General features: G+C 37.0%; 1 protein-coding gene across 1 annotated transcript; it reads left to right on the top strand.

Annotated features, from left to right (window-relative positions):
* Nucleotides 1–1,216: 1,216 nt before the first annotated feature.
* frk (fyn-related Src family tyrosine kinase) lies at nt 1,217–21,710 on the top strand. The gene is made up of 8 exons (XM_051645515.1): nt 1,217–1,811; nt 6,211–6,332; nt 11,027–11,190; nt 12,618–12,786; nt 12,957–13,115; nt 14,944–15,125; nt 16,586–16,763; nt 20,229–21,710. Exons 1-8 carry the CDS (start codon nt 1,438–1,440, stop codon nt 20,435–20,437), a joined length of 1,557 nt encoding a protein of 518 aa, XP_051501475.1. The 5' UTR covers nt 1,217–1,437; the 3' UTR covers nt 20,438–21,710.
* Nucleotides 21,711–25,077: the final 3,367 nt, after the last annotated feature.

The raw sequence follows: 25,077 nt of genomic DNA, 5'->3' as shown, positions 1-25,077 counted from the left end.
GTTAGGGGAACGTTCTTTGTTTGCTGGGATGACATGATTTCTAAACGATTGGACAGTTAGGCTATTCAGTTACATCTGTTTGAGTAAAGTTGTTTATTTAAAATTGTATCTTATCATTACAGTTGTGAAATGAATAAAGTAGGTCTATCATAAAAGAATATCGCTTTTAATTTCTTTCAGATTATTTTCCAGTCTTTGACGACAAACATGTAATATTATCAAAAGGAAATATCATCGAAATGGTGAAGAAAAATAAAATCAACCGTATATCCAAAACAGACGTGAATCGAACAAAAACTATATGCGTTTAAAGGAATATTCCGGGTTCAATACAAGTTGAGCTCGATCCACAGCATTTGTGGCATAATGTTGATTACCACAAAAAAAAAAAAAAAAAAAAAAAAAAAGAAAAGAAAGAAAAAAAGAGAGAAAAAATTAAAGTTACAGTGAGGCACTTACAATGGAAGTGATTGGGGCCAATTGTTTGGAGGGTTTAAAGGCAGAAATGTGAAGCTCATAATTTTATAAAAGCACTTACAATAATTATTCTGTTAAAACTCATGCATTATTTAAGCTGTAATGTTTAAATCGTAATTTTTATTTAGGGTGTTTTTATTAGGTGTTTGTTGACGTTACATCGTCATGGCAATAAAGTTGTAAAATTGGCTATAACTTTACACAAAAACGTTAAGTAATCAATTATATCAGTAAAATCATGTTAACACGCATATGGGTTAGGTCTTGTGGATATGCTTTTGAAATAGCGAGTGTTTTAACGTGTACGGATTGGCCCCATTCACTTCCATTGTAAGATTTTTGTTTTTCTTAAAGAAAAGGAGGGGCAAGTCAAAATGTATTTTTGTGGTAATCAACATTATGCCACAAATGCTGTGGATTGAGCTCAATTTGTATTGAACCCAGAATATTCCTTTCACGTGCATTTGTCAGACAGAGTCTTTGGAATATAACCTGCCAAACTACAGTAAATCACAGAAATCACAAATTCGAAAAGAGCCTTTATGATTCACTTTTAATACGTTGTCGTTGTATTGTGTCCAGTTCTAATGTTGTTTACTAGCCTATCTGCATGCATGTGAGCTTTATGAACTGTAACACTGGATTCTTTGGAGCGCACGGTGCGGCGCGGAACTTTGAGTCTTGAAAGGTGTTTCAGGTATAATGTGACCAGGAAATGCGAAAGGATATTTGACTGTAAGCAGTAACTTTTTACTGTCGTCAGGGCTGTGCTGTCTCACCGGACCAAAAGGGGTTTTCACAAGCTCACAAAATGGAGTTCACGCTCTTTATCACAGTTCGACCAAAACTTATTGGAATTAAATGAAACGTCGATATATGGATTGTATGGATGAGTGAACTGCGATTTACTGTTTAAACTGAATTTAACGCACACCTACGGAGCTGATCAGTAACTTCACGATGGGTGATCTCCGAGAAAGGTTTATAATGTGCTGGCAAAATACTTTCTCCTGTTTTAGCGAGCCGGAGACTGACCGCCCACCTGCCACCAAGAAAGGCGATATTGTAGTGATTCAAAATGCACACACGGAGCCCCCCGCCAGGGTCTTACCGCCGATACCTGGGGAGAAACCCGACTACGTTTACATTGCTCTGTACGACTACACGGCGCGCACGGAAAATGATTTGAGTTTTCACGCAGGGGATAAACTGGAGCCACTAAATAAAGGCGAAGATTGGTGGTACGTGAGAGGAATCACCGGGATTTCAGCCAACAAGCAAGGCTACGTTCCTGCGAATTACGTTGCGCCAGTCGAAAGCCTCGATGCTGAACCGTAAGTTTCTGTCGCACTGTATATAAACAGAGTTTACATGGTCATGCAAATCCTTGAAATGGCATGGAATTTAAAATGGTAATTTTCAGGCATAGAGAAAGTCATGGAAATTAACAAAATATTAAAAAGTCATGGGAATGTCTAAAACATTTCTTTTTATGTTCATCCCCCAAATAGGCATAATATACCGGCTAGAGATTGCTCTTTACATCAAATGATTTTCCTGTAACGCTTAACCATAAGGTTCCATTAGTTAACAACATTAGTAGCTAAACATGAACTAACAATGAACAATACTTTTACAGCATTTATTAATCTTGGTTGATGTTAATTTGTTGAAATGTTAAATGTTAAAGTTGTATATATTAACATTAGTTAATGCACTATAAACTAACATACACTAACAATGAACAACTGTATTTTTATTCACTTCCATCAACATTATATTAAAAATGTATTGCTTATTGCTAGTTCATGATACCTAATGCATTAACTAATGTTAACGAATGGAACCTTATTGTAAAGTGTTACCGATTTTCCATTAAACTAATGGAACAATCATGGAAATTCATTGATCAATAAGTGTGGGAATTCTACAGAAGGAGGCAAAGTGTCATGGCGTTTACTTTTTTATTTATGGACATGGTACCATGGTACTAACATGATTTTCTAACAGTAAGTACATTGGGTGTAAATAAAAAATAGCTCTTTGGCTGAACTTGATTCAATCGTAGACAGTGGTTTTCACATGTTTGAAATGAGGTTTCTTAACTTAAAATGACTATGTAATCTCAACACAAACACTTTGTATAGAAAGAACATAGCTGAATTGGGTAAACCCAAATAAATTAGATGTGTCAGTGTAACTCAAATAAATCTATTTTCTTTCTTTATGTACCTTCTAGCGAAAGTGAATATTAGCATGCTCAAAACATGCTGGTTGGAAGCATTACAGAGTGCAGTTTAGTAACTATGCTATGGTTAGCACAGGATTTGCTCAACGAAGCAAGCAATCAAATTCATGCATGACATATACCTGTCCTCATTGTTAGCTTCACTCTTCACCATAATGGTATCCACAAAACTTCAACCTAACAGAAACTCTTTTAAATCTCAACATCACAAAACATTAAACACTAACAAGTATCCCCTTTATATTCATCTAGCACAAAAACACATAAAATACCACTTAATTTGAACAGTTTCTCTTCCTATAGAGTCCCATGCAAAGCATGGTGTGAAATGGAAATCCCCCGCCTAGTTTCATCAATGCTTCATTAACACCTCAAAAAGTATTAATGTTGGCCCAACTCAGATTGATTAAGTAAACTTCCATTTTACAAATTTAAATGGTTAGAACGCAATTAAATCAAGCTGTGTACTAGAATTGTGTTTCTTTAGTTCATTTTAATTTAGTAAATTAAACAAGCAGCAAAAATCTTTTTTTTTTTTTAAGTAGGCCTACAGTACCTCGGTAGGCTATAAATCAAAATACAATGATATTTACATCTGACACTTTGGTGGTTACTTTTTAAATAATTTCACTACAGATTAAAGAATGCATACTGTAAAATGTAATTTGTAACGTAGTCCGTTAGATTACTCAATGTCAGTAACGTATTCGAAATACTTTGGATTACTTCTTCAGCACTGGTAGATTTTTTCACTTGTTTTGACTAAAAAAACCAGTACAGTAAGACAAAATACACATGTTAAAAATACATTCTCTGAAAAAAGCCTAAATATCTTATGCAGTGTTGTTTCTAAAACAAGACAAAGCAAACTGATCTTGTTTTAAGGATTTTTAGATATTTTTACAGAAAAACAATAAAAAAATTCTCATCAAGAATAAAATTTTTGCCCTAATATCAAAGGTCTTACTAGAGAGAGAGAGAGAGGAAAAAAAATAAGATCTAACGTGGATTTTCTTGATAAAAAAAGATGATCGTGCGTGATAACACGTGCATGTAAAATGGCTAGAAATTACATTTTTGCTTAGCATAAAGCTAAATGTTCACATGACTATTTAAACAACGTTTGTTTCTATTTCTTCTGCTCCAAACTTACTTCAAACTTACTTCTCTGTCTGCTCATGTGAATGTAACACATATTAAGAATGTGTTTAAACGCTGTTCAAATGCTCTTTAAATCACATCAGTTATATGGATACATGTTGTCCAACTGAATAGACTAAATATTGATTGAAACAAATGACAATTAAATGCAAAGTAATCTCTTTAGTAATCAAAATACTTTTTGAATGTAACTGTATTCTGATTACCAACTATTTAAATTGTAACTGTAGTGGAATACATTTAATTATATTTTGTATTTTAAATACGTAATCCCGTTACATGTATTACGTTTCTCCTCAACCCTGGGCACAGCACTGTACTTTTTCATAAGTGGAGGAATATGTGTTTGCGTAAAATTCTAAATGGTTTCAAATTCGTAATATTTTGTAATGGTTTTAGTTGTGGAATTTGGTATAATGGAGCAAATGTGGTGTGATTGGTTAGAAAGGATTTTCTAGAATGATTGGTCATGTTGATAACCTGTCTTCCAACATCCTGTTTTTTAAACCACATTAGCGTGAATCATACTGTACAGGCCCATGCTCCATCACAGGAAGATATTAAAAAATTCTTATTTCTCTTTGTACCACATCTTTCACACTTGGTAAAACCATTATTAAGGAAAGATTAATAACTTGATTTTGATTTTGAGGTTCTTTAAGATTACAGAGTGGTTTGCAGCAGAACAGGTGCAGCATGTTTTGCTGACAGCTGACAGTGTCTTAGTTGCTGAAGTATACCTGCTTTCTAAACACTTATGTGCAATTTGTTAATCAGATGCTAAGTAGATTCGTGGTGGCTCTAAAAGTCATTCATCATAGTCCATCATAAAGACTCAATTAGTGGGCATCAGCTTTGACAGAAAATGAAATATATGACATTTTCAAAGAGTTAAATATGGTGGAGTCAATTAAGGGCTGCGTGTTGTGCCATTATTAAACAAAAACATTGGCTTCTGGGCTCAATATGTGTAATGTTCTTGAAAAAGTTGCTGTGGAATTTCATTATTACGTACACAGACAGAAACAGTGAGCTGGCCCTCAAGGTTAAAAGAGATTTTATAATGAGATATTTGTCATTCACTCTGCATTCAGCAAGAGGGATAGCATGGAGATTACAGGAGGGATTTGGAAACACAGGTCTGTCTATGCGCTGTCTGTTTGTTTCTTAAGGGGAAGCTGGTTAATTTTCAGTGGCCAACCAGGAAGTATTTTAAGTCTGTTAATGATTCCAAGGCTTTGGGCACTATGGATGTCATAAATCAATAAAATCAGATTCATAGTGCTTATAACCCTGCACACTAATTAATGATGAACATAAAAACAAATTCTTCTTTTTCTTAACACCCCCGGTAGATGTGTTATGGAGAATATTGAGGTACTGTAAGAGGGTCTGAGCCTAAGGCAGACCCAGTAACTCACTTGAATAGAACAAAACAGATAGTGATCATCAGTATCACTGATGTCATCACACACTTAAGAGCTGTGAGTTTTGTGTGTCATTTTGGTGCCCTCAGTAGATACTGATGAATGGATTTTGTAGGGGTGGTGTTTTACAGAGGCAACAACTTTCCAGTTTTTCCGGCTTAGTCAAAGAACTTAATTACATGTCTGAGGGTTGACTGTCATGCTTTCGTGTGACTGCTGCATACTTTGTTGGGCCTTATTACAGTTTACTGTGCTACTGATGTTTGAAAGCATGGTCGGATGAAAAAAAAAATGATTTACCTTGTGTCTGTGATCTATGAGTTGAATAATTGTGATATATAGTCCCCATGGGGGGCTTTAGGACAACATTTTACATTGGAAATCAAGTTTCATTTCAACAGAATTGTTTAGCATACAAATGTTACAACATTTATTCAAATCATACATTTCGATAATGTTGAAGCAAACTGCATAGGTCCAACATTCTGCTAAATTATTAACATAACTTAATCGTTAATTTTGTAAATCCATAAACAACAGTGGAAATGTGATTTACCAGCTCAACGCATGTAATAAATATTGTATTAATATTAGCCATATTACTAAGCGACGGGTGAATTTGTGCCACAACACTGTAGAGTTTAATTGGACACATAGACTTTGATGTCAACAACAAAATATTTGGGAAGCTTTTTCTCCTCCCTTTTAAAAGTTGAAAAGCCTATATTTATTTTATTTTCTTACCCATCTTAACTACACTTTGATCACGGAAAAACTACAAAAGGAAGGGTGACATTCAAAGTGTGACATCAAATGTTGACTGGTTTCTAGATTAAGTAATTTTCAAATGATGTGTGAGAATCATCTTCTTTTTTTTTTTTTTTTTGTCCACTGCAGATGGTATTTTCCAGAAACAAAGCGCTTGGATGCTGAAAAGATGCTGCTGTCTGATGAGAACCAGAATGGAGCTTTTCTCATTAGAAACTGTGAAAGCCAGACAGGGGAGCTCTCACTTTCAGGTACCTTAACCTATGCCCCTTCAAGAAACAGGTCACCACAAAAAGAGTCTGTCATTATGTACTCACCCTAATGGCTTTCAAGCTCCAAAAGGACAAAACAAAACCAACATAAAACCAGATTTAAAGAAATCGTCTCATCATGCCTTGTATTCCAATCCTCCGAAGCCATACGATCACCTTGTATGCTGAACAGATTGAAATATAAGTTGTTATTCACTCTCAAATCAAATAATTGATCTGCTCCCGTTTGCAGCAGCCAAATCAAATATAGCGGCCTTAATTATGCCTTAAATTCTGGCATAACATGTTGCTAGGTGTTGCTTGCATGTTTTCACATGTAGCTACGGTAGGCGTTTCTAGCATGCTTCAGTCATTTTCTCAATTACAATTTCTACCTGTGCAGCTGTGAAACTCTAAAAACGTCCATGGCTCTCAAATAGAAGTAGTTTCAGAGATAAGTTAGGAAAGGTTCAGGCAGAGTTTGATTTGCGTCACAAGTAGTGACTTTGCAGAATGGTGTCTTTGCCAACACCACGAAAGGCAATTGTATACAGCAGTGATTCTCATCCTTTTTGACTCCAAGGCCCCCCACTGTCCAAAACAATATTTGAAGGCCGCCTCGCCTGAAACTAGACTTGTCTGACTAAAATAATTAATCATGGATCATTTTTGATTCTAGAAGTTTCAGAAAGAGTTTATAATTTGTAGGTGTACATCTTAAATTATTTTTTAGCATTTTAATTAAGTTGAATTATTTTAATTATTTTAATATTTCTTATTTTAAATCAATTTTAAGTCAACTTGAGGCCCCCTTGGAAGTGTGCTGGGGCCCCCTAGTGGGTCCCGGCCCCTTAGTTATGAACAACTGGTATACAGCACACTTTCGGTTTGCGCAGTGCAAAAACCTGGAGAATTTGTTGTCTGCCACATGAGTTGTCCCACAGGTTTACATGTATCACCCTGTCTTTGGTAATACTTCAGTAATAATCTTTTGGTAAAGGTATAAAAAAACAGGAAAAACAAAGAATCAATCTTGTTTGAGCGAGTACATCCAAAAATATCCAGAATAGCACTTTTAAAGCTGAAGTATGTAACTTTTTAAAATAAAAAAATAAAAAAACTTTCTTCTGTTGCAGCTAATATGCAGAGACAACTTTAAGTAAGCCATTTGTAGGTTCATTGTCTCAAAAAATTGAAACACTGTGTCTCTGTGAAGCTATTTTGACTCTGTTTTGAGCGACCCATTCAGCCCGACACAACAACATTCACTCAACTAATGGCGTGAATTGGGGACGTGAATTGGGGGGGGGGATATTTGTTTAAAAATTACATTTAAAATCACTGATTAATGCCTAGTACATCTTTGCAGTACTGCCACTCCCTATGTGCATATTACACAGTCAGCATAGGGCAACTCCCTATAGGGGCACCATCTTTCCCAGAAACTTCACCGGCTTTCCTTACTCACACGTTATAAGTTATTCCAGGACCCGATAGCAGTCACAGAACAAAGATGATTGCACCACAGTTGAGGGTGTACTGGATAAAAGCTTTAAAACAATACATGAAAAAAGATGGATAGCAAGTTTTAAAAAGGCACAAAATGACAGATTAAAACAAAGTGTTCCAAAAGCCAAACTAAAGTCACTGTGCATGTAAGAATTACTCACTGTCAATGTGCATAGATGGCCTCAGAATACAATACGAAATGCCATCTGTCTAACAGAGGGATGTAAATGCACTAGTCTGCTGAGAACTTTATAAAAAAAGTTAAATTATGAAAATAATTTATTTTGTTTAAAATGAACAAAAATGGAAAAGCAGGGTGAGTGAACTATCCAGCCACCATCTCTCACTTTCAAGGTTTTGCAAACATTCCCGAAAGCAAATATTGTGCTGGTAGTAACTAGTCCTCTGCTTCCTGGTTAGTTTCAAGAACAATAAATAGTGTGTCCTCATTCCAGATGCTTTGAATCATTTCCCCTGTGTTTCAATTGCTATATCATACTCTTCAATTGAGTGACAGTTTAGGATCATGACACATGATATTCTGATGAGGACTGCCCAAGATGCCCAGTTATAGCAACAAACAATGTCAATCAACAACACATGACAGACACTGGCTGATTATACTCAATAACTCTTTAAAACTGGACTGTGCCCTGAGCTTTCAGTGCCACTCCCTGTATCACAGGTCTGTCACAATAAGATACAGTACACAAAAAGCTCAGGCTCAACCTAACGCCTCAGTCCAGTGATTGAAAAAAATAATATCATTATTGTCCCACGTTTGAGCACAGTTTGTGCACTTTGTTGTCAGATGAATTCAACATGTTGTGGGTCATTCTGCTGAAACAGTGCCATTTGTGTGCTTTATGAGTCCCCATGACTTACTACTGATTTACTGAAAAGGATTCGGAAGTCATATTATTTTATAGATTTAACTCTAAGTTTGTAATGCCAAATAATAATAATAATAATTAATAATAATAATAATAATTTAAATAATAGATTCATTTTTATTTATTTTTTGTTTATTATTTTTCATCAGAATTTCAGCAGAATACATTTTTTCATCAACATATTTATCAGAGTTTATTTTTCATCAGAATTTCATACACATTTGTCACCATTTCATTTTAATTGATTATAAACAAAATAATATCTACCTAATTCTACTTTATACTATTATTGAAATTAAAAATATGTTGCTCTCACTCTCTCTTACTAACCTTTTTTTTAAATGAGTTTGATTTATTACAAGGCTCAAAGAAAGTGAGTGATATTGCCAGTATTTACTGTTAGCTATTTAAATTATAGGTATATAAATTCCATACTTACTGTGACAGGGTTCAACCTACTGTAACGCTTTAGCGTTAGGCTTAAAGGTGCATCAGTATTTTTTTCCATATTTAAAAATCTTAACTTCTAAAGAAATGAATAGTAATTTTTAAACATGTGTATAAAATCATGTCCACTTATGTGAGATGAAGAGCTCAGTAGGGATGTCATAAAATATCGATATATTGATTATTGATCAGCACAATATTTTATCGATATACACTGCCTGGCCAAAAAAAAAAGTTGCTCTAATTTTCGTTGGACCACCTTTAGCTTTGATTACGGCACGCATTTTGCGTGGCATTGTTTCAACAACCTTATGGAATGTCACAACATTTATTTCCGTCTAGAGTTGCATTAATTTTTGGCCGAAATCTTGTATTGGTGATGGGAGAGTCGAAACACTCTGTAAAGTCTTCTCAAGCACATCCAAAAGAATTTCAATAGGGTTAAGGTCAGGACTCCGTGGTGGAAAATTCATGTGTGAAAATGATTCCTCATGCTCCCTTAACCACTCTTTCACAATTTGAGCCCGATGAATCTTGGCATTGTTATCCTGGAATATGCCCGTGCCGTCATTGAAGAAAAAATCCATTGATGGATAACCTGTTCATTCAGTATATTCAGGTAGTCAGCTAACTTCATTTTATTGCCGCATAACATTGCTGAGCCTAGACCTGACCAACTGAAGCAACCCCAGATCATAACACTGCCTCCAGAGTCTTGTACAGTGGGCACTATGCATGATGGGTGCATTGCTTCATGCGCTTCCCTTTTCACCCTGATGCGTCCATCGCTTTGGAATAGGGTAAATCTGGACTCATCAGACCACATGACCTTTTTCCATTGCTCCACAGCCCAATCTTTATGCTCCCTAGAAGTCGTTTTTTCCAATTTGCCTCACTAATAAATGGCTTTATTGTGGCCACACAGCTGTTTAGTCCCAATCCTGTAAATTCTCATCGCATTGTACGTGTGGAAATGCCAACAAAAAAATATTTGTGAGTTCTACTGTCTATTTTTTACTATGTGACTTCAACGAGCATTTCCTTTTTCTTGGAAAATGCATCCAAGATTTATTTCCTACCACATTTCTTCCGCAAAACTGACGGTTCACCACTATCCTTCCAGGTTTTAATAATGCGTTGGACAGTTCTTAAACCAATTCCAGTGATTTCAGCAAACTCCTTAGTTGTTTTCTTTGCTTGATGCAGGCCAATAATTTGCCCCTTCTGAAACACAGTAACAACCTTTCCAGCAGATAACCACAAATCAAGTGGCTTTTTTCAACTGTGCTATATATTGCTATATATACCAAGAAAGTTATTCCTTGTGCTTAAATGGCACTTGTTTAACAAAACCAGAGCAGATTATTTTCGTGGTCATTTATTCGGGCCACGGTGCACTGCCCAAGTTTCCAGATATCCGGAAGTATGTCCGGAATGAAGTATACCTGGAAATCTATTCATACTACTCGCATGCATACCTAAAGAACTTATTCTTTCACAGGCCGAGAAATGTGGCCTTCATCAAAAACAGTCCTCTGACATGATTTCGGATACAGCTTTTTAGTAAAGTCAACGGCAGGCGCATAAGCACAGGCGAGGAATGTCCGCATGTCGAGAAAATCTTGGCTGCTCACGGACTGTGCTGATGACGAAAATTGCAGTGCGATCAGCAATGCCAACAACGAAGTATACTCAGGCCTTTAGTAAAGATCCAGTACTGGCCTATGAGCTTTAGAACTGGCCTATTGTGTACAGTAATGGTATTCAGTCCAGTTGTACAATATGATGATTCTATGTCTTCTGAATGCTTGTACTGAATGCTTCCATGTACTTTCTGACTTGCAGTGCTGGACAACTCCAAGGTGAAGCATTATAAGATCAAAAAGTTGGATAACGGTGGCTACTTCGTGTCAAAGACTCGGAATTTTCCCACACTGAGAGAACTAGTGGAGCACTACACCAAATATGAAGATGGCCTCTGTATCTGTCTTGGAGAACCCTGTAAAAAAGTGTGTAATATTTACTATTGTATTAATATTAATTGTCATAGAGCAAAGGTTGCTATAGATACAACACACAGCTGTTTTTGAGGATGATAACCTGTAGAATCTGTGACCTCATGGCACTGTCACATTTACCCTTGCACGGTGAAATTCCACTTGTGAAATACAGTCATCTCAATGAGAATCTGCTCGACCAGGAATTTCGCCTGATGGACTTCCGGTTGTGAAAATTTTTTCGTACTTAAATTTTGCACGTTTGGTAAAGTGTGACAATAAAATTCATAACATTGACCAATAGCAAGTTGCTTGGTTTGGAAGCCTCTCTGTGGGTGGTCCTTTGAACATTGCACATGTGGGATTCACACATGGCCCTGTGCAAGGGTGAATGAGACCAAGCCTTCAGACCTCTGTCGAAAGGTCCACAGATTTCTGAAGAACTGAAACCCCCATCATTCACAAAGTCCTACACTTCCCCTGTCCCTTGCATTGTTTGTTTATTAAATATTTTGGTTGATTTGAAAAAGCTTTTAGCTACCAATCTGAGTGAAGTACTCTCAACTTAAAAAAAAAAACAAATTTTACCATATTTAAATCAATTTTCTTTTTAGTTCCTTGATTTTCCTAAAATTATTGCAGAAATTGTAAAAAATGAAAAAGAAAAAAAAGGTATATTTTGTCTGGTCCTACTTATAGCTCTGTTGAGATCTTTTTAGTATATTGGGTGTGAAATAATCATAAACATATATAATACGTTTAAATACACTCACTGAGCACTTTATTAGGAACACTATGGTCCTAATAAAGTGCCCAACATGGTCTTCTGCTACTGTAGCCCTACTACCTCAAGGTTTGACATGTTCTGTATTTTGAAATACTATTCTGCTCACTATAATTGTTCAGAGGGGTTATCTGAGTTATCGTAGCCTTCTGTCAGCTCGAACCAGTCTGGCCATTCTCCGTTGACCTCTCTCATCAGCAAGGCATTTCCGTCGGCAGAACTGACGCTCACTGGATGTTTTTGGCACCATTCTGAGTAAACTCTAGAGACTGTTGTGCGTGAAAGTCCCAGGAGATCAGCAGTTGCCGAAATACTCAAACCAGCCCATCTGGCACCAACAATCATGCCACGGTCCAAATCACTGAAATCACATTTTTTCCCCATTTTGATGATTGATGTGAACATTAACTGAAGCTCCTGACACGTATCTGCGTGATTTTATGCAGTACACTGCTGCCAGACGATTGGCTGATTAGATAATTGCATGAATAAGTAGGTGTACAGGTGTTTCTAATAAAGTGCTCAGTGAGTGTATTTTATGATCGATGGGTTCGGCAAAGGAGAGTAAAGATAAGTGAACAGCAGAATTAGGGACAAGGTTATTGTATTGTCTAATAATCCAATACATAGTTCCTTGCTTGTGTGTTTGTATTAGACAATAGCTCCAGAGACCTATGGTCTATCTTATAATACAGTGGATCAATGGGAGATTCCACGTACCTCTGTGAAACTCCTGAAGAAGTTGGGAGCAGGGCAGTTTGGGGAAGTGTTTGAAGGCATATGGAATGACACAACAGCTGTCGCTGTCAAAACACTCAAACCAGGTACAAACACCAACACACATAGACAAAATGGTCAATATGGGTACACACTGAAAGACATACTGAAAGACATAAGCTCCAAATGTCTCCTATACACAAACATACTGTACCTTGCACATCTGAGATCACATGCTTTGGTTCACAAGCTTATACTGTTCTTCTATGTGTGGCAGGAACAATGGATGCAAAGGACTTCCTGCGAGAAGCTCAGATCATGAAGAGACTCCGTCACCCTAAACTGATACAGCTGTATGCTGTCTGCACTTTGGAGGAACCAATCTACATTATCACAGAGCTTATGAGCAACGGAAGCCTTCTGGAATACCTGCAGAGTAAGACGCATGCACAAGTATATGGCATACACATACATGCTACAGGTCTCAATAGTATACAGATAATTGAAGGATTTATATAAATAAGATAGTTCAGGCTCGAAATTCTGATTGCCACGTTCAAAAAACAGCTGATAAAGACATGGTACTGGACATTAGTTGAATTCTATATAAATGCACAAAGTTAATTGCTTGTCTAAACTGAATTAAATGGTAAAAGAATTGTTTATTGTGATTGTTATTAATAATGCATTTCATTATTTATTGTTCACTGGTGTCTTTTATCATATCACTGTTGCCGCAATTTTATAAAAGCAACAAGCCACTCAAGTCCATATGTTAAACTGATTTTAACATGGTTAACAACCTTTAATGTTTAAATGTTTCAAATCTGCACCACTAGTGTCTCCAAATGGAAAACTGACTTTCCGAACACTCATACCATGTGCCATTGTTTGAGCCATTTACTGTAGTCCCATCCCAAACTCATGCCATTATTTGAGTCAATTAGCTAATTTACATGGACATCAGAAAGACGTTTAATTCAGAGAAAGCTGCTTAAGACTGGAAATCGACATATGCATTTACATGCACTGTGCTATCGACTTTCTCTTTACTCACATAAACATGCAGCTTGATCAGAAAGCAGCTTGTGAAGGGGAGGAGGGCGTGGCCAGGCCGTGATGGAGCATGGCCGGCACTGAATCAGCTGATCAGTGGGAGAGCAAGATAAAGGGGCGGCCCGAGGCACTGGTTTAAGAGAGAAAGAAGCAAATTTACCATTAAATTTACCATTAAAGTACCAGTGGCATGCAAATATCACTCGCCAATTTTCATTGGCCTTTTATCAAAGACCAGAGGTGTCTCGGGCTCCCAAGAGTGACCCCTAGTGTCACTACATCGACACAACGTCTCGTTCCCTCCATCAGGGAACGGAGGTTACACAAGTAACCATGACATTTACCCAGGCTACAATGCTTTCTTATTACCATTGTAAATTCCACAAGTCAGCAGTAGAAATAGGAAGTCAGAAGGTATTCAGATATATTTAATAATGTCTTAATGAAAATCTAAAAACACAGAAATGCTTGTTTGAGTGTCAGGTTTGAAGGTAGGTTTAGTGGGTAGAAAATATCATAGGATGTCTACATTAAAGTGTTTTAAGTCTTTCCTACAAAACTGCTTCAATACTAACCTCTTGTTTAGTGTATTAACATCCTTGGCTACAAGTGCCAGCTCTTTATCTTTAGGAGTCTAGGTCATGTGCACAGGCTTGTAGTAAGGGGGTCACAAGTCACAGGTATGACTAAGAGGAAATTCAAAAAGCTTGCCATACACGGTTCTGTATCAGCCATAATTGGATGCCGCAGTATGTGGAGGTGGCGTTGGTATTTCTATTCTTGATATTAATGATTAAGCACTGACATGTGTGACCTACAATTTTTCTGTAAACATGCATCTTAACTTTGTAAAGTCCTTTTTGTAATTCTTTGATAAGTAGATATAAATAAATCTTTAAATTGTGTGTGCCCATGTACTATACCCAACCCTTACTACACCAGGCTGTGTTTTTCTCTTTGTGTCTTTGTTCTCTCTGACAGTCAGGCTGAAGTTCAGAGCCAAGGTCATTGAGACCTTTCCCCAAACTTGTTCACTCATATTTGAGCCAAACCTGAAGCCGAGGGAGGGTTAGCAGCCCACTCAGTTTATCAGAGTTTATCAAAATTTAGCAAAGTCTGACGTGTGTAAATTGTATGCCACAATATTGTGAAAATGTTATTCATTCCCTGTCCATATTTCTCTCTCTCTCTCTCTCTCTTTTATACAGAAGATAGAGGTGCTCGTTTGCATCTGTCTGATCAGGTAGAATTGGGATCACAGGTGGCAGCTGGCATGGCATACCTAGAGTTGCAGAACTACATCCACAGAGATCTTGCAGCACGAAACGTTCTGGTGGGAGAAAACAATGTGTGCAAGGTGGCCGACTTTGGTCTAGCACGAGTATTTCAGGTGAAAAATATCCTCTAGTTTAACCACAACCCCTCAGCTAGCCCATAGGACAATGCTTCTCAACTGGTGGGTCACAGATCTTTCAGCAAGGAAAAAACAATGCCAAATGCAAAACAAATAAATGCATCTAATCATATAGTATATCGGTGCATAATTAGGATATCAAAATAAATAGGCTTATCAACATTAAAAAGGTAAGAGAAAAGGCTTCACACATATTTTTTGTTTGTCCAATTAAACTGTAGTATTCTGGTGCGAATTCATCGGTCAGTTGGTATTATAGCTAATGTAAGGAATTACTGACGATGGAGCACTGAATTATTGAAAAATTATGCAGACCCGAGGTGGTAATGCAGTCACGATGTGCAGTGGAGTGGCCATTACACCTCGGGTGTGCATTATTTTTAAATAATTCAACAGGCCGGAGTCAATTATTCCCCTTATACTACAGTTACTACATCTTAAGATATCGTTCAGGGTTTTATATTTTCTGGTTTTCATCAGTAAAATGTTCTAGTGAGTTGAACTACTTTCTTCCGCCACGGATTCAGCGTCATGTTTTGATACAGCCCATGCCTGTTCGAAGACGTCACTGTAGAACTAACAATGGAGGGTTGTGATTCTTGCGCTGCTTTACTGGAGCACTTACTGGAATAACAAGTAAGAGCGTTTGTGTATGTGTATATTTTGTGTGTGTGCGCATGAGCGAAAGCGAGAGAAAGAAAACGGAGAGATTGTGTGTTGGATCACCTGTGTTTGGGCTCTCGTCAGCAGAAACATTGCTTCAAATCACCAAGAAGTAAATTAAGTATATTTCTCAGTGTCGCCATTCTTGAATATAGCTTTCCTGTTGCTACACAAGGTTTTTTATGCATGTGTGTCAGTGTGTGTGTGTCACTGTGAGATGCGAGCAAAAAAGACAGATGGGGGAGCGTGAGGGTGCTGTTCAACTGAAATTAAAATAAATGTAGGATATTATAGACATTGTTGTTCTTATCTGATGTACTTAGCCAGTGTCTTTGTTTTACATGGTTATTTTGCTGTGGTAGCCTGTAGGGCTCTTTGAAATAACTGAAATAATTTGGCAAAGTGATATGGAACCGTTATGCGGTCGAGACCTGGAACTTCTTCATAGCCGTTGGTTTACTGAAAAATAATTGCACACCTTAGACCATTCGTCAACCAATCAGAATCAAGCATTCAACAGCCCTGTGGTATAAACAAATACAATACTTGGCCCATTGTTTGTTGGTGAATTACACTTCTGCTGTTGTTTATGCATTTATACAATTTACAGTTTCCCTATTCATCCTATGTCATCGCAAATGATGTCCAATGTAAAACCCTGTGTCCTGAACTAAAACCAGTTGAGAACCACTGTGGTATAGGTTATGCACAGATGTTTATGAAAAGAATACAAAAACTATACTTTTAAATTCACCATTTCATTTGCTCTTCAGATGGACACTGACAACACTGGTGAGAATGTTTATGAGGCCAAAGAAGGAACCAAGTTACCAGTGAAATGGACTGCACCCGAGGCCATACACGAGAACAAATTTACCATAAAATCTGACGTCTGGTCTTTCGGCATCTTGTTGTATGAAATTGTGACTTTTGGACAGATGCCTTACCCAAGTACGTCATTCTGCTGTATCATTGCACTTATTGGAAATGTTGGGGTGGTGTTTTAGTTTGAATAATATAACTTAGTCTAGAAAAAAGCAGACAAAAAGGCAGTGATGAGGCACTTTCTTTGATCTATCTGATTGATCTCTTAAAGGGATAGTTCACCATTTACACTCCCTCATGCCATCCTAGATGTTTGTGAATTTTTTTCCTTGTCCTGAACACAAACAAATATTTTTAAAATAGTATCTCAGCTCTGTAAGTCCGCACAATGCAAGTGAATGTGTACCAAAATTTTGAAGGTTCAAAAAGCATATGAAGGCAGCATAAAAGTAATCCATACGACTCCTGTGGTTAAATCCATATTAAAGCGATATGACAAGTGTGGATGAGAAGCAGATTGTCAGTTTGTACGATCAATCCCCTTTTTTGGCAATTTGCATTCTTTGTGCATATTGCCACCTACTGGCAGGGAGGAAAATGTATAGTTAAAAAGGACTTAAATTGTGGTCTGATCTGTGATCTGCATTTTGGTACCCATTCACTTGCATTGTGAGAAATATTCTTCTAAAAATCTTAATTTGTGTTCAGCAGAAGAAAGAAAGACATACATATCTAGAATGGCATGAGTTTGAGTAAATTATGAGATAATTTAAATTTTTGGGTGAACTATCCCTGTAAATGTGACGATGGCTTCATTTGACTCTCGTTTGCATAATGTTTAGAGAAAGCAAACTACTTACATAAAATATAATTATTTCTTTTTTTTTTTTCAGTACCCCCCTCCCCACCAAATTATGAGATTAGATTTCTGAAACTTAAAGGTTTCTGAATGAGTGGTTTTTGCTGTTTATTTTCAATCAGTGATGTTTTTGGAGGAACTCCTAAATGTTTCTTATCTCAGAAGGAACAAAAAGGAAAATTTGATTTCTCATGATATTACCACATTTAAAGGAATATTCCAGGTTCAATACAAGTTAAGCTCAATCAAAGGCATTTGAGGCATAATGTTGGTTACCATAAAAATTACTTTTGACTCATCCCTCATTTTCTTAAAAAAAAAAAAAAAAAGTGTAAGTTGCATTGAGGCACTTACAGTGGAAGTGAATGGGGCGAATCTGTAAACATTACATTTCTCACCGTTTAAAAAGTGTAGTTGCAAGACATAAACAAAATGTGTTAACAGGATTTCAGTGTGATAAAATCGCTTACTAACCTTTTCTGTGTAAAGTTATATCCAATTTTACTACTTTGTTGCCATAACAACATAACGCCATAGACCCTCTAATACCGGTAAACGACAATTAAAACAACTTGACAGCTCAAATAATACACAAGTTTTAACAGAAGAATTATTATAAGCGTCACATTTCTGCCTTTAAACCCTACAAAAATTGCCTCATTCACTTCCATTGTAAGTACCTAACTGTAAGCTCAAAAAAGATGGGCCAAGTCTAAATTATTTTTTTGTGGTAATCAACATTATACCACAAATGTTTTCGACTGACCTTAACTGTTATTGAACCTAGTATATTTCTTGTATATTTCCTAGTATATGCACCCATTTACTTGCATTGAATGGACATACAGAGCTGAAATGTGCTTATAAAAATCTTCACTTTGGTTCTGCTATATATATATATATATATATATATATATATATATATATTAGTTGAAGTCAGAAGTTTACATACACTAAGTTGAGATTATTCAAACTCATTTTTGAACGACTCCACAGATTTCATATTAGCAAACTATAGTTTTGGCAAGTCATTTAGGACATCTTCTTTGTGCATGACACAAGTAATTTTTCCAACAATTGTTTACAGACAGGTTGTTTTACTTTTAATTGAATAAATCACAATTCTAGTGGGTCAGAACTTTACATACACTAAGTTAACTGTGCCTTTAAGCAGCTTGGAAATTCCAGAAAATGATGTCAGGCCTTTAGAAACTTAGCCATTTAACTTCTGATAGACTAATTGGCTAATTAGAGTCAATTGGAGGTGTACCTGTGGATGTATTTTAAGGCCTACCTTCAAACTCAGTGCATCTTTGCTTGACATCATGGGAAAATCAAAAGAAATCAGCCAAGACCTCAGAAAAAAAATTTGAGGACCTCCACAAGTCTGGATCATCCTTGAGAGCAATTTCCAAACACCTGAAGTTACAACGTTCATCTGTACAAACAATAGTACGCAAGTATAAACACCATGGGACCACACAGCCATCATACCGCTCGGGAAGGAGATGCATTCTGTCTCCTAGAGATGAGCGTAATTTGGTGCGGAAAGTGCAAATCAATTCCAGTACAACAGAAAAGGACCTTGTGAAGATGCTGGAGGAAACAGGCAGACAAGTATCTATATCCACAGGATAACGAGTCCTATATCGACATAACCTGAAAGGCTGCTCTGCAAGGAAGAAGCCACTGCTCCAAAACCACCATAAAAAGGCCAGACTACAGGTTGCAGTTGCACATGGGGACAAATAAATGGCCTCTGGTCTGATGAAACAAAAATTAAACTGTTTGGCCATAATGACCATCGTTAAGTTTGGAGGAAAAAGGGTGAGGCTTGCAAGCCGAAGATCACCATCCCAACCGTGAAGCATGGGGGTGGCAGCATCATGTTGTGGGGGTGCTTTGCTGGAGGGGGGACTGGTGCATTTCACAAAATAGATGGCATCATGAGGAAGGAAAATTATGTGGATATATTGAAGCAACATCTCAACATGAGATTTAACAGGAAGTTAAATGTCGGTCGCAAATGGGTCTTCTAAATGGACAAAGACCCCAAGCATACCTCCAAAGTTGTGGCAAAATGGCTTATGGACAACAAAGTCAAGGTATTGGAGTGGCCATCACAAAGCCCTGACCTCAATCTGATAGAAAATTTGTGGGCAGAACTGAAAAAGCGTGTGCGAGCAAGGAGGCCTACAAACCTGACTCAGTTACACCAGTTCTGTCTGGAGGATTGGGCCAAAATTCCAGCAACTTATTGTGAGAAGCTTGTGGAAGGCTACCCAAAACTTTTGACCGAAGTTAAACAATTTAAAGGCAATGCTACCAAATGCTAAGTGTATGTAAACTAAATAAATCATTCTCTCTACTATTATCCTGACATTTCACATTCTTAAAGTAGTGATCCTAACTGACCTAAGGCAGGGAATGTTTTCTATGATTAAATGTCAGGACTTGTGAATAACTGAGTTTAAATGTATTTGGCTAAGGTGTATGTAAACTTCTGACTTCAACTGTGTGTGTGTGTGTGTGTGTGTGTGTGTATATATATATATATATATATATATATATATATATATATATATATATATATATATATATATATATATATGCAAGCAAGTTCCACCATTTTTTTTTTTTTTTTTCACTTCAAGCACTGGTACTACAATGATTTTCAACCTCGTCACATCATTGAAGAGTTTTAATATAGATCTTCCTTCTTCTTTCACCAGCTCTGACAAATTATCAGGTGGTACAAAAATTGCACACCGGCTACAGGATGTCATGCCCCCTTAACTGCCCAAAACATCTGTATGAGATCATGTGTGATTGCTGGAGGGAGGTGCCTGCAGACAGACCCACCTTTGAAACGCTGCAGTGGAAACTGGAGGACTTCTTTGAGCCTGATGTCAGCTCTTATGACGATGCAAGCCGCTACTAAACTAAAGAAAAACTACTACTGCTTAAAAACTCTACTTAACCGCAGATGAGCCAAGTGCAAGGTTTTGGCAAGCAAACTTAAGATGCTGTTTTAGTATGAATGGAGCCAGCTTCCCATTTTTCCCCAAGAGAAAGAAACATGCATTTATCATTGTGTGTTTTCTTATGTACAAACTACATTAGTACCCTGATAGCACATGTACATCACCCAGACGTCTATTTGATGTGTGTGTTTACATCTGGAAGATGTAGTTTTCTGGTTGTTTGCTCATCTGAATTACATCTATAAGACATTGCCTTTCAGACGTCAATAAGACATTCAGCAGATGTCTTTGAGACATTTATGATTTAGAATGTTTGTAAATTTGATCTTTTTAAGATGATTAGCATATGTTATTTAGAATGTGATGCTTTTCAGATGAAATGCTCTTAAACAGACACGGAGATGTACATGTTATATCTGGGTAAGTACAAACTACATTAGACTAATACCTTGTGTTGTGTGACCTAATACAAACTCATTCTTCCATTTAGTCTTTGAAGGCGTATCTGCGTTTGTTTGTTGGCAAGTGTGTATGTCACAAATAACATGCTGGCTTAAAGTCACTTTGTTTGTGTATGTGCAGCTCATGCTGGCACTGTGAAATTGTGGGCTGTGACAAGATTATCACAGTTTTATACTGAAAATGTATGCACTGGACATTTAAGTGCAGCTGCTATTGAGGTATAAATACACTGAGAATGAGCGACACATAAGTATGGAAACAGGTGCCATTGCAGCCTGTTTAACCAGTTTTAGCCAGTTTAAATAGTGAATAAGTCACACTAGATGTTAGACTGATCTGCTCGATTTTGCGAGATAAGAACATACAGTGCAAGAGTGAGCACAAATTATGACTCTAATTTGAGCCTCATAGAAGAATGTGATTATTAGCTGCATTGTTTAGTCACAGTTGTGAATGATTTTAAAATGAATTTTAGATCTGAATAGAGCTTTTCTTTCTGATTAATTTACAGACTGTGTGGTTCTGAGTGGCTGTTTATTTCACAAATATTACAAAATCTGCAGACCAAAATTAATTTGACAGAAATATGTACTGTATATTTTATAATACATAACCAGTACTGTGTAAGCTAATCAAGCTGAAAGTGGTATTATGAAAATGTAATTGAAGGATTAATATATATTTAATATATTTTTGTAATTCAAAGCCTAAATGTATGATGTCTTTGCATATTTTATGTATATTCACTTAGTGCAATAAAGCTTCATTCTCAGTACAGATCAATTCATGGTTTATATCTCCACCACATGGGGGCACTAACAGCCTGGGATATGTAGTTGGGTGGAAAAAATTTTTTTCTTTGAAGCAAAACACTCAAGTTGTGAGTAAGAGGTGAAGTTGTAATGGGTCTGATTACAAATCAGATAGCAAATTATAAAACGATAAAGGGGAATTTCTTGTGTGTGTGATGGTTTACATTCATTCCCTGAAGTCAAAGTTCCTTTTTTGAGGTTTTATATATTGAACAGTAATAATGATAATGTGTATTGTATCAGCTAACATTTATTGAACAGCACAGCTGACTATTGTGAAGCATGTCCCCTGAAACAACATACAGTAGATGAATGCAACAATGTTTTAAATCAATACACAGTGCCATTCAGTGTACAAAACTAGCAATATCATGGTAGGCAATGTTATTATGATGAATAAAACACTTTAAAGGACGTATTGAGGTAAGTAACTTGCAAATGAAAGTGTGGAGACTGGTGGATCAAATTATCTATCTTTTTTAAGTGAGTCTGCTGTGTAATATTGATTATAATATAATGGAATTTATGTAATTTTTTAAGTAAATGTAGGCCCGAGCAAATTTAAAAGTGCGCAGACTACAGGCCTTATTCTCAGCGGCGCCATCTTTGATTTTTGACAGGAATGACAAGGAGACTGACGGATAGACGTACAGTCTGTTATTATTGTTAATTTTTGTGTGTTGTGTATATGACATAAACCTAACAAAGAAGAGATTAAACTACTATATACTCTGTATTCTCCAGTGAGTGTGAAAAGGAGAGTAAATGAAGATCTGCTAAAGTAATCATAAGGTATTATTAATAATATTATTAGTAGTAGTATTACCATCTAGATATACTGCTTCTCTAAACAAGACTGAATTATGTGGCACACACACACACACACACACACACACACACACACACGTTGGTGCAGCTATCATTATGAGGACTCTCCATAGACATAATGATTTTTATACTGTACAAACTATAGATTCTATCCCCTAACCCTAAACCTAACCCTCATAAAAAACGTTCTGCATTTTTACATTTTCAATAAAACATCGTTTAGTATGTTTTTTAAGCGATTTGAATTATGGGGACACTAGAAATATCCTCATAAACCCCATTTATATAATAATACCCTTGTAATTACCAGTTTGTAACCTAAAAAAAAGTCCTTGTAATCCACTTAAACCTGATAGTCTGTTCACTTAAGCAGATTGAACTCTAAGCCAGATGTTGTTCAATAGTAAGTGTTTCCTTGACAAAAGAAGTTCCGGAACAAATGCCAAAGTGTGTCCCCTACGACTTAGAACGATATAGCACACTCTCAGTCCACATGCCAAGAGCTCATTGAAATTGTCACAGATGTCCATATTGTGTTGTCTATGATGGTTTACTTAAATGGATAAAAAAAAGCCTTTCAAGTAGAGCTGCACTTCTGCTTCAAAGGCATTTAAAATACCCACCTAACAGGGAATGTTCCAGAATAAGAATCAGAATCAGCTTTATTGCCAAGTATGCTTACACATACAAGGAATCTGTCTTGGTGACAGGAGTTTCCAGTGTACAACAATACAAAAACTATACAAAAACAGCAGCAAGACATAGATAATAATAAAAACATACACACACAGACACACACATACGTACATACATACACACGTACACATACCTAGTGCAAATCAAATACAAATCTGTTATCTGTTATGTACAGTGGAAATACAATCTGTTTTGTACATTGCAAATGTTTTTTTTCAGAGGAATGAAACAGCAGAAGAGGTTGGATGTGTTGGATAAATATAAAAAAGACTAAACTGTGTATTGCACAGTTATTGCTCAATGGGGCAATTTAACTGTTCATGAGATGGATAGCCTGAGGGAAAAAATTGTTCCTGTGCCTGACGGTTCTGGTGCTCAGAGCTCTGAAGCGTCGGCCAGAAGGCAACAGTTCAAAAAGTTAATGGGCAGGGTGAGTGGGGTCCAGAGTGATTTTTCCAGCCTTTTTCCTCACTCTGGAAGTGTATAGTTCTTGAAGGGGGGGGCAGGGGGCAACCAGTAATCCTCTCAGCAGTCCGAACTGTCCTTTGTAGTCTTCTGATGTCTGATTTCGTAGCTGAACCAAACCAGACAGTTACTGAAGTGCAGAGGACAGACTCAATGACAGTTCAGTAGAACTGTATCAGCAGAGCCTGTGGCAGGTTGAACTTCCTCAGCTGGCAAAGGAAGTACAACCTTTGCTGGGCCTTTTTCACAATGGAGTCAATGTGTGTCTCCCACTTTAGGTCCTGTGAGATGGTAGTGCCAAGGAACTTGAATGACTCCACTGCTGCCACAGTGCTGTTTAGAATGGTGAGGGGGGTCGGTGTTGGGGTGTTCCTCCTAAAGTCCACAATCATCTCCACCGTTTTGAGCGTGTTCAGCTCAAGGTTGTTTTGACTGCACCAGACAGCCAGCTGTTTAACCTCCTTCACTTCACTTCACTTCACTTCACTTCACTTCACTTCACTTTTATTGTCACACAACCATATACACAAGTGCAATAGTGGGTGAATGTCTTGGGTGCAGTTCCGAGCAACATAGCAGTCATGACAGTAATGAGACATAGATGAGACATATACCAATTTACAATAAACAGATTTACACATCACAATTTACATATCTAATATACACATAATTACACACAACACAATATACAAATAATAATATACAAAATACAGTATACAATACACACAATATAGAATATTGTATAGTATACAATACACACAATATAGAATACACATACACACAATATAGAATACACATTATACAATAAAAATAGTATATATAGTATATATCAAATATACAGTAGGTTGTATTCTACTGTATTGACATTCAGGCTGTCGGTTGATAGTCAGTTGCCAGTGTTTTGTTAAGAGAGAATATAATTTAAGACAGTCCAGTGTGAGATAATAAGATTAATAAAGTGCAGTGCTGATGTATATTGATTGTGAGAGATCAAGAGTTCAGAAGTCTGATTGCTTGGGGGAAGAAGCTGTCATGAAGTCGGCTGGTGCGGGTCCTGATGCTGCGATACCGCCTGCCTGATGGTAGCTTGGGTGGCTGGAGTCTCTGATGATCCTCCGAGCTTTTTTCACACACCGCCTGGTATATATGTCCTGGAGGGAGGGAAGCTCACCTCCGATGATGTGTCTGGCAGTTCGCACCACCCTTTGCAGGGCTTTGCAATTGTGGGTGGTGCTATTGCCGTACCAGGCAGTGATGCAGCCAGTCAGGATGCTCTCTACAGTGCTGGTGTAGAACCGTGTGAGGATGTGGCGGTTCATTCCAAACTTCCTCAG

Source organism: Myxocyprinus asiaticus, chromosome 19 (genome assembly GCF_019703515.2).
Source record: "Myxocyprinus asiaticus isolate MX2 ecotype Aquarium Trade chromosome 19, UBuf_Myxa_2, whole genome shotgun sequence".
NCBI classification, from domain to species: Eukaryota; Metazoa; Chordata; class Actinopteri; order Cypriniformes; family Catostomidae; genus Myxocyprinus; species Myxocyprinus asiaticus.
This window is presented reverse-complemented; position numbering and strand designations above follow the sequence as displayed.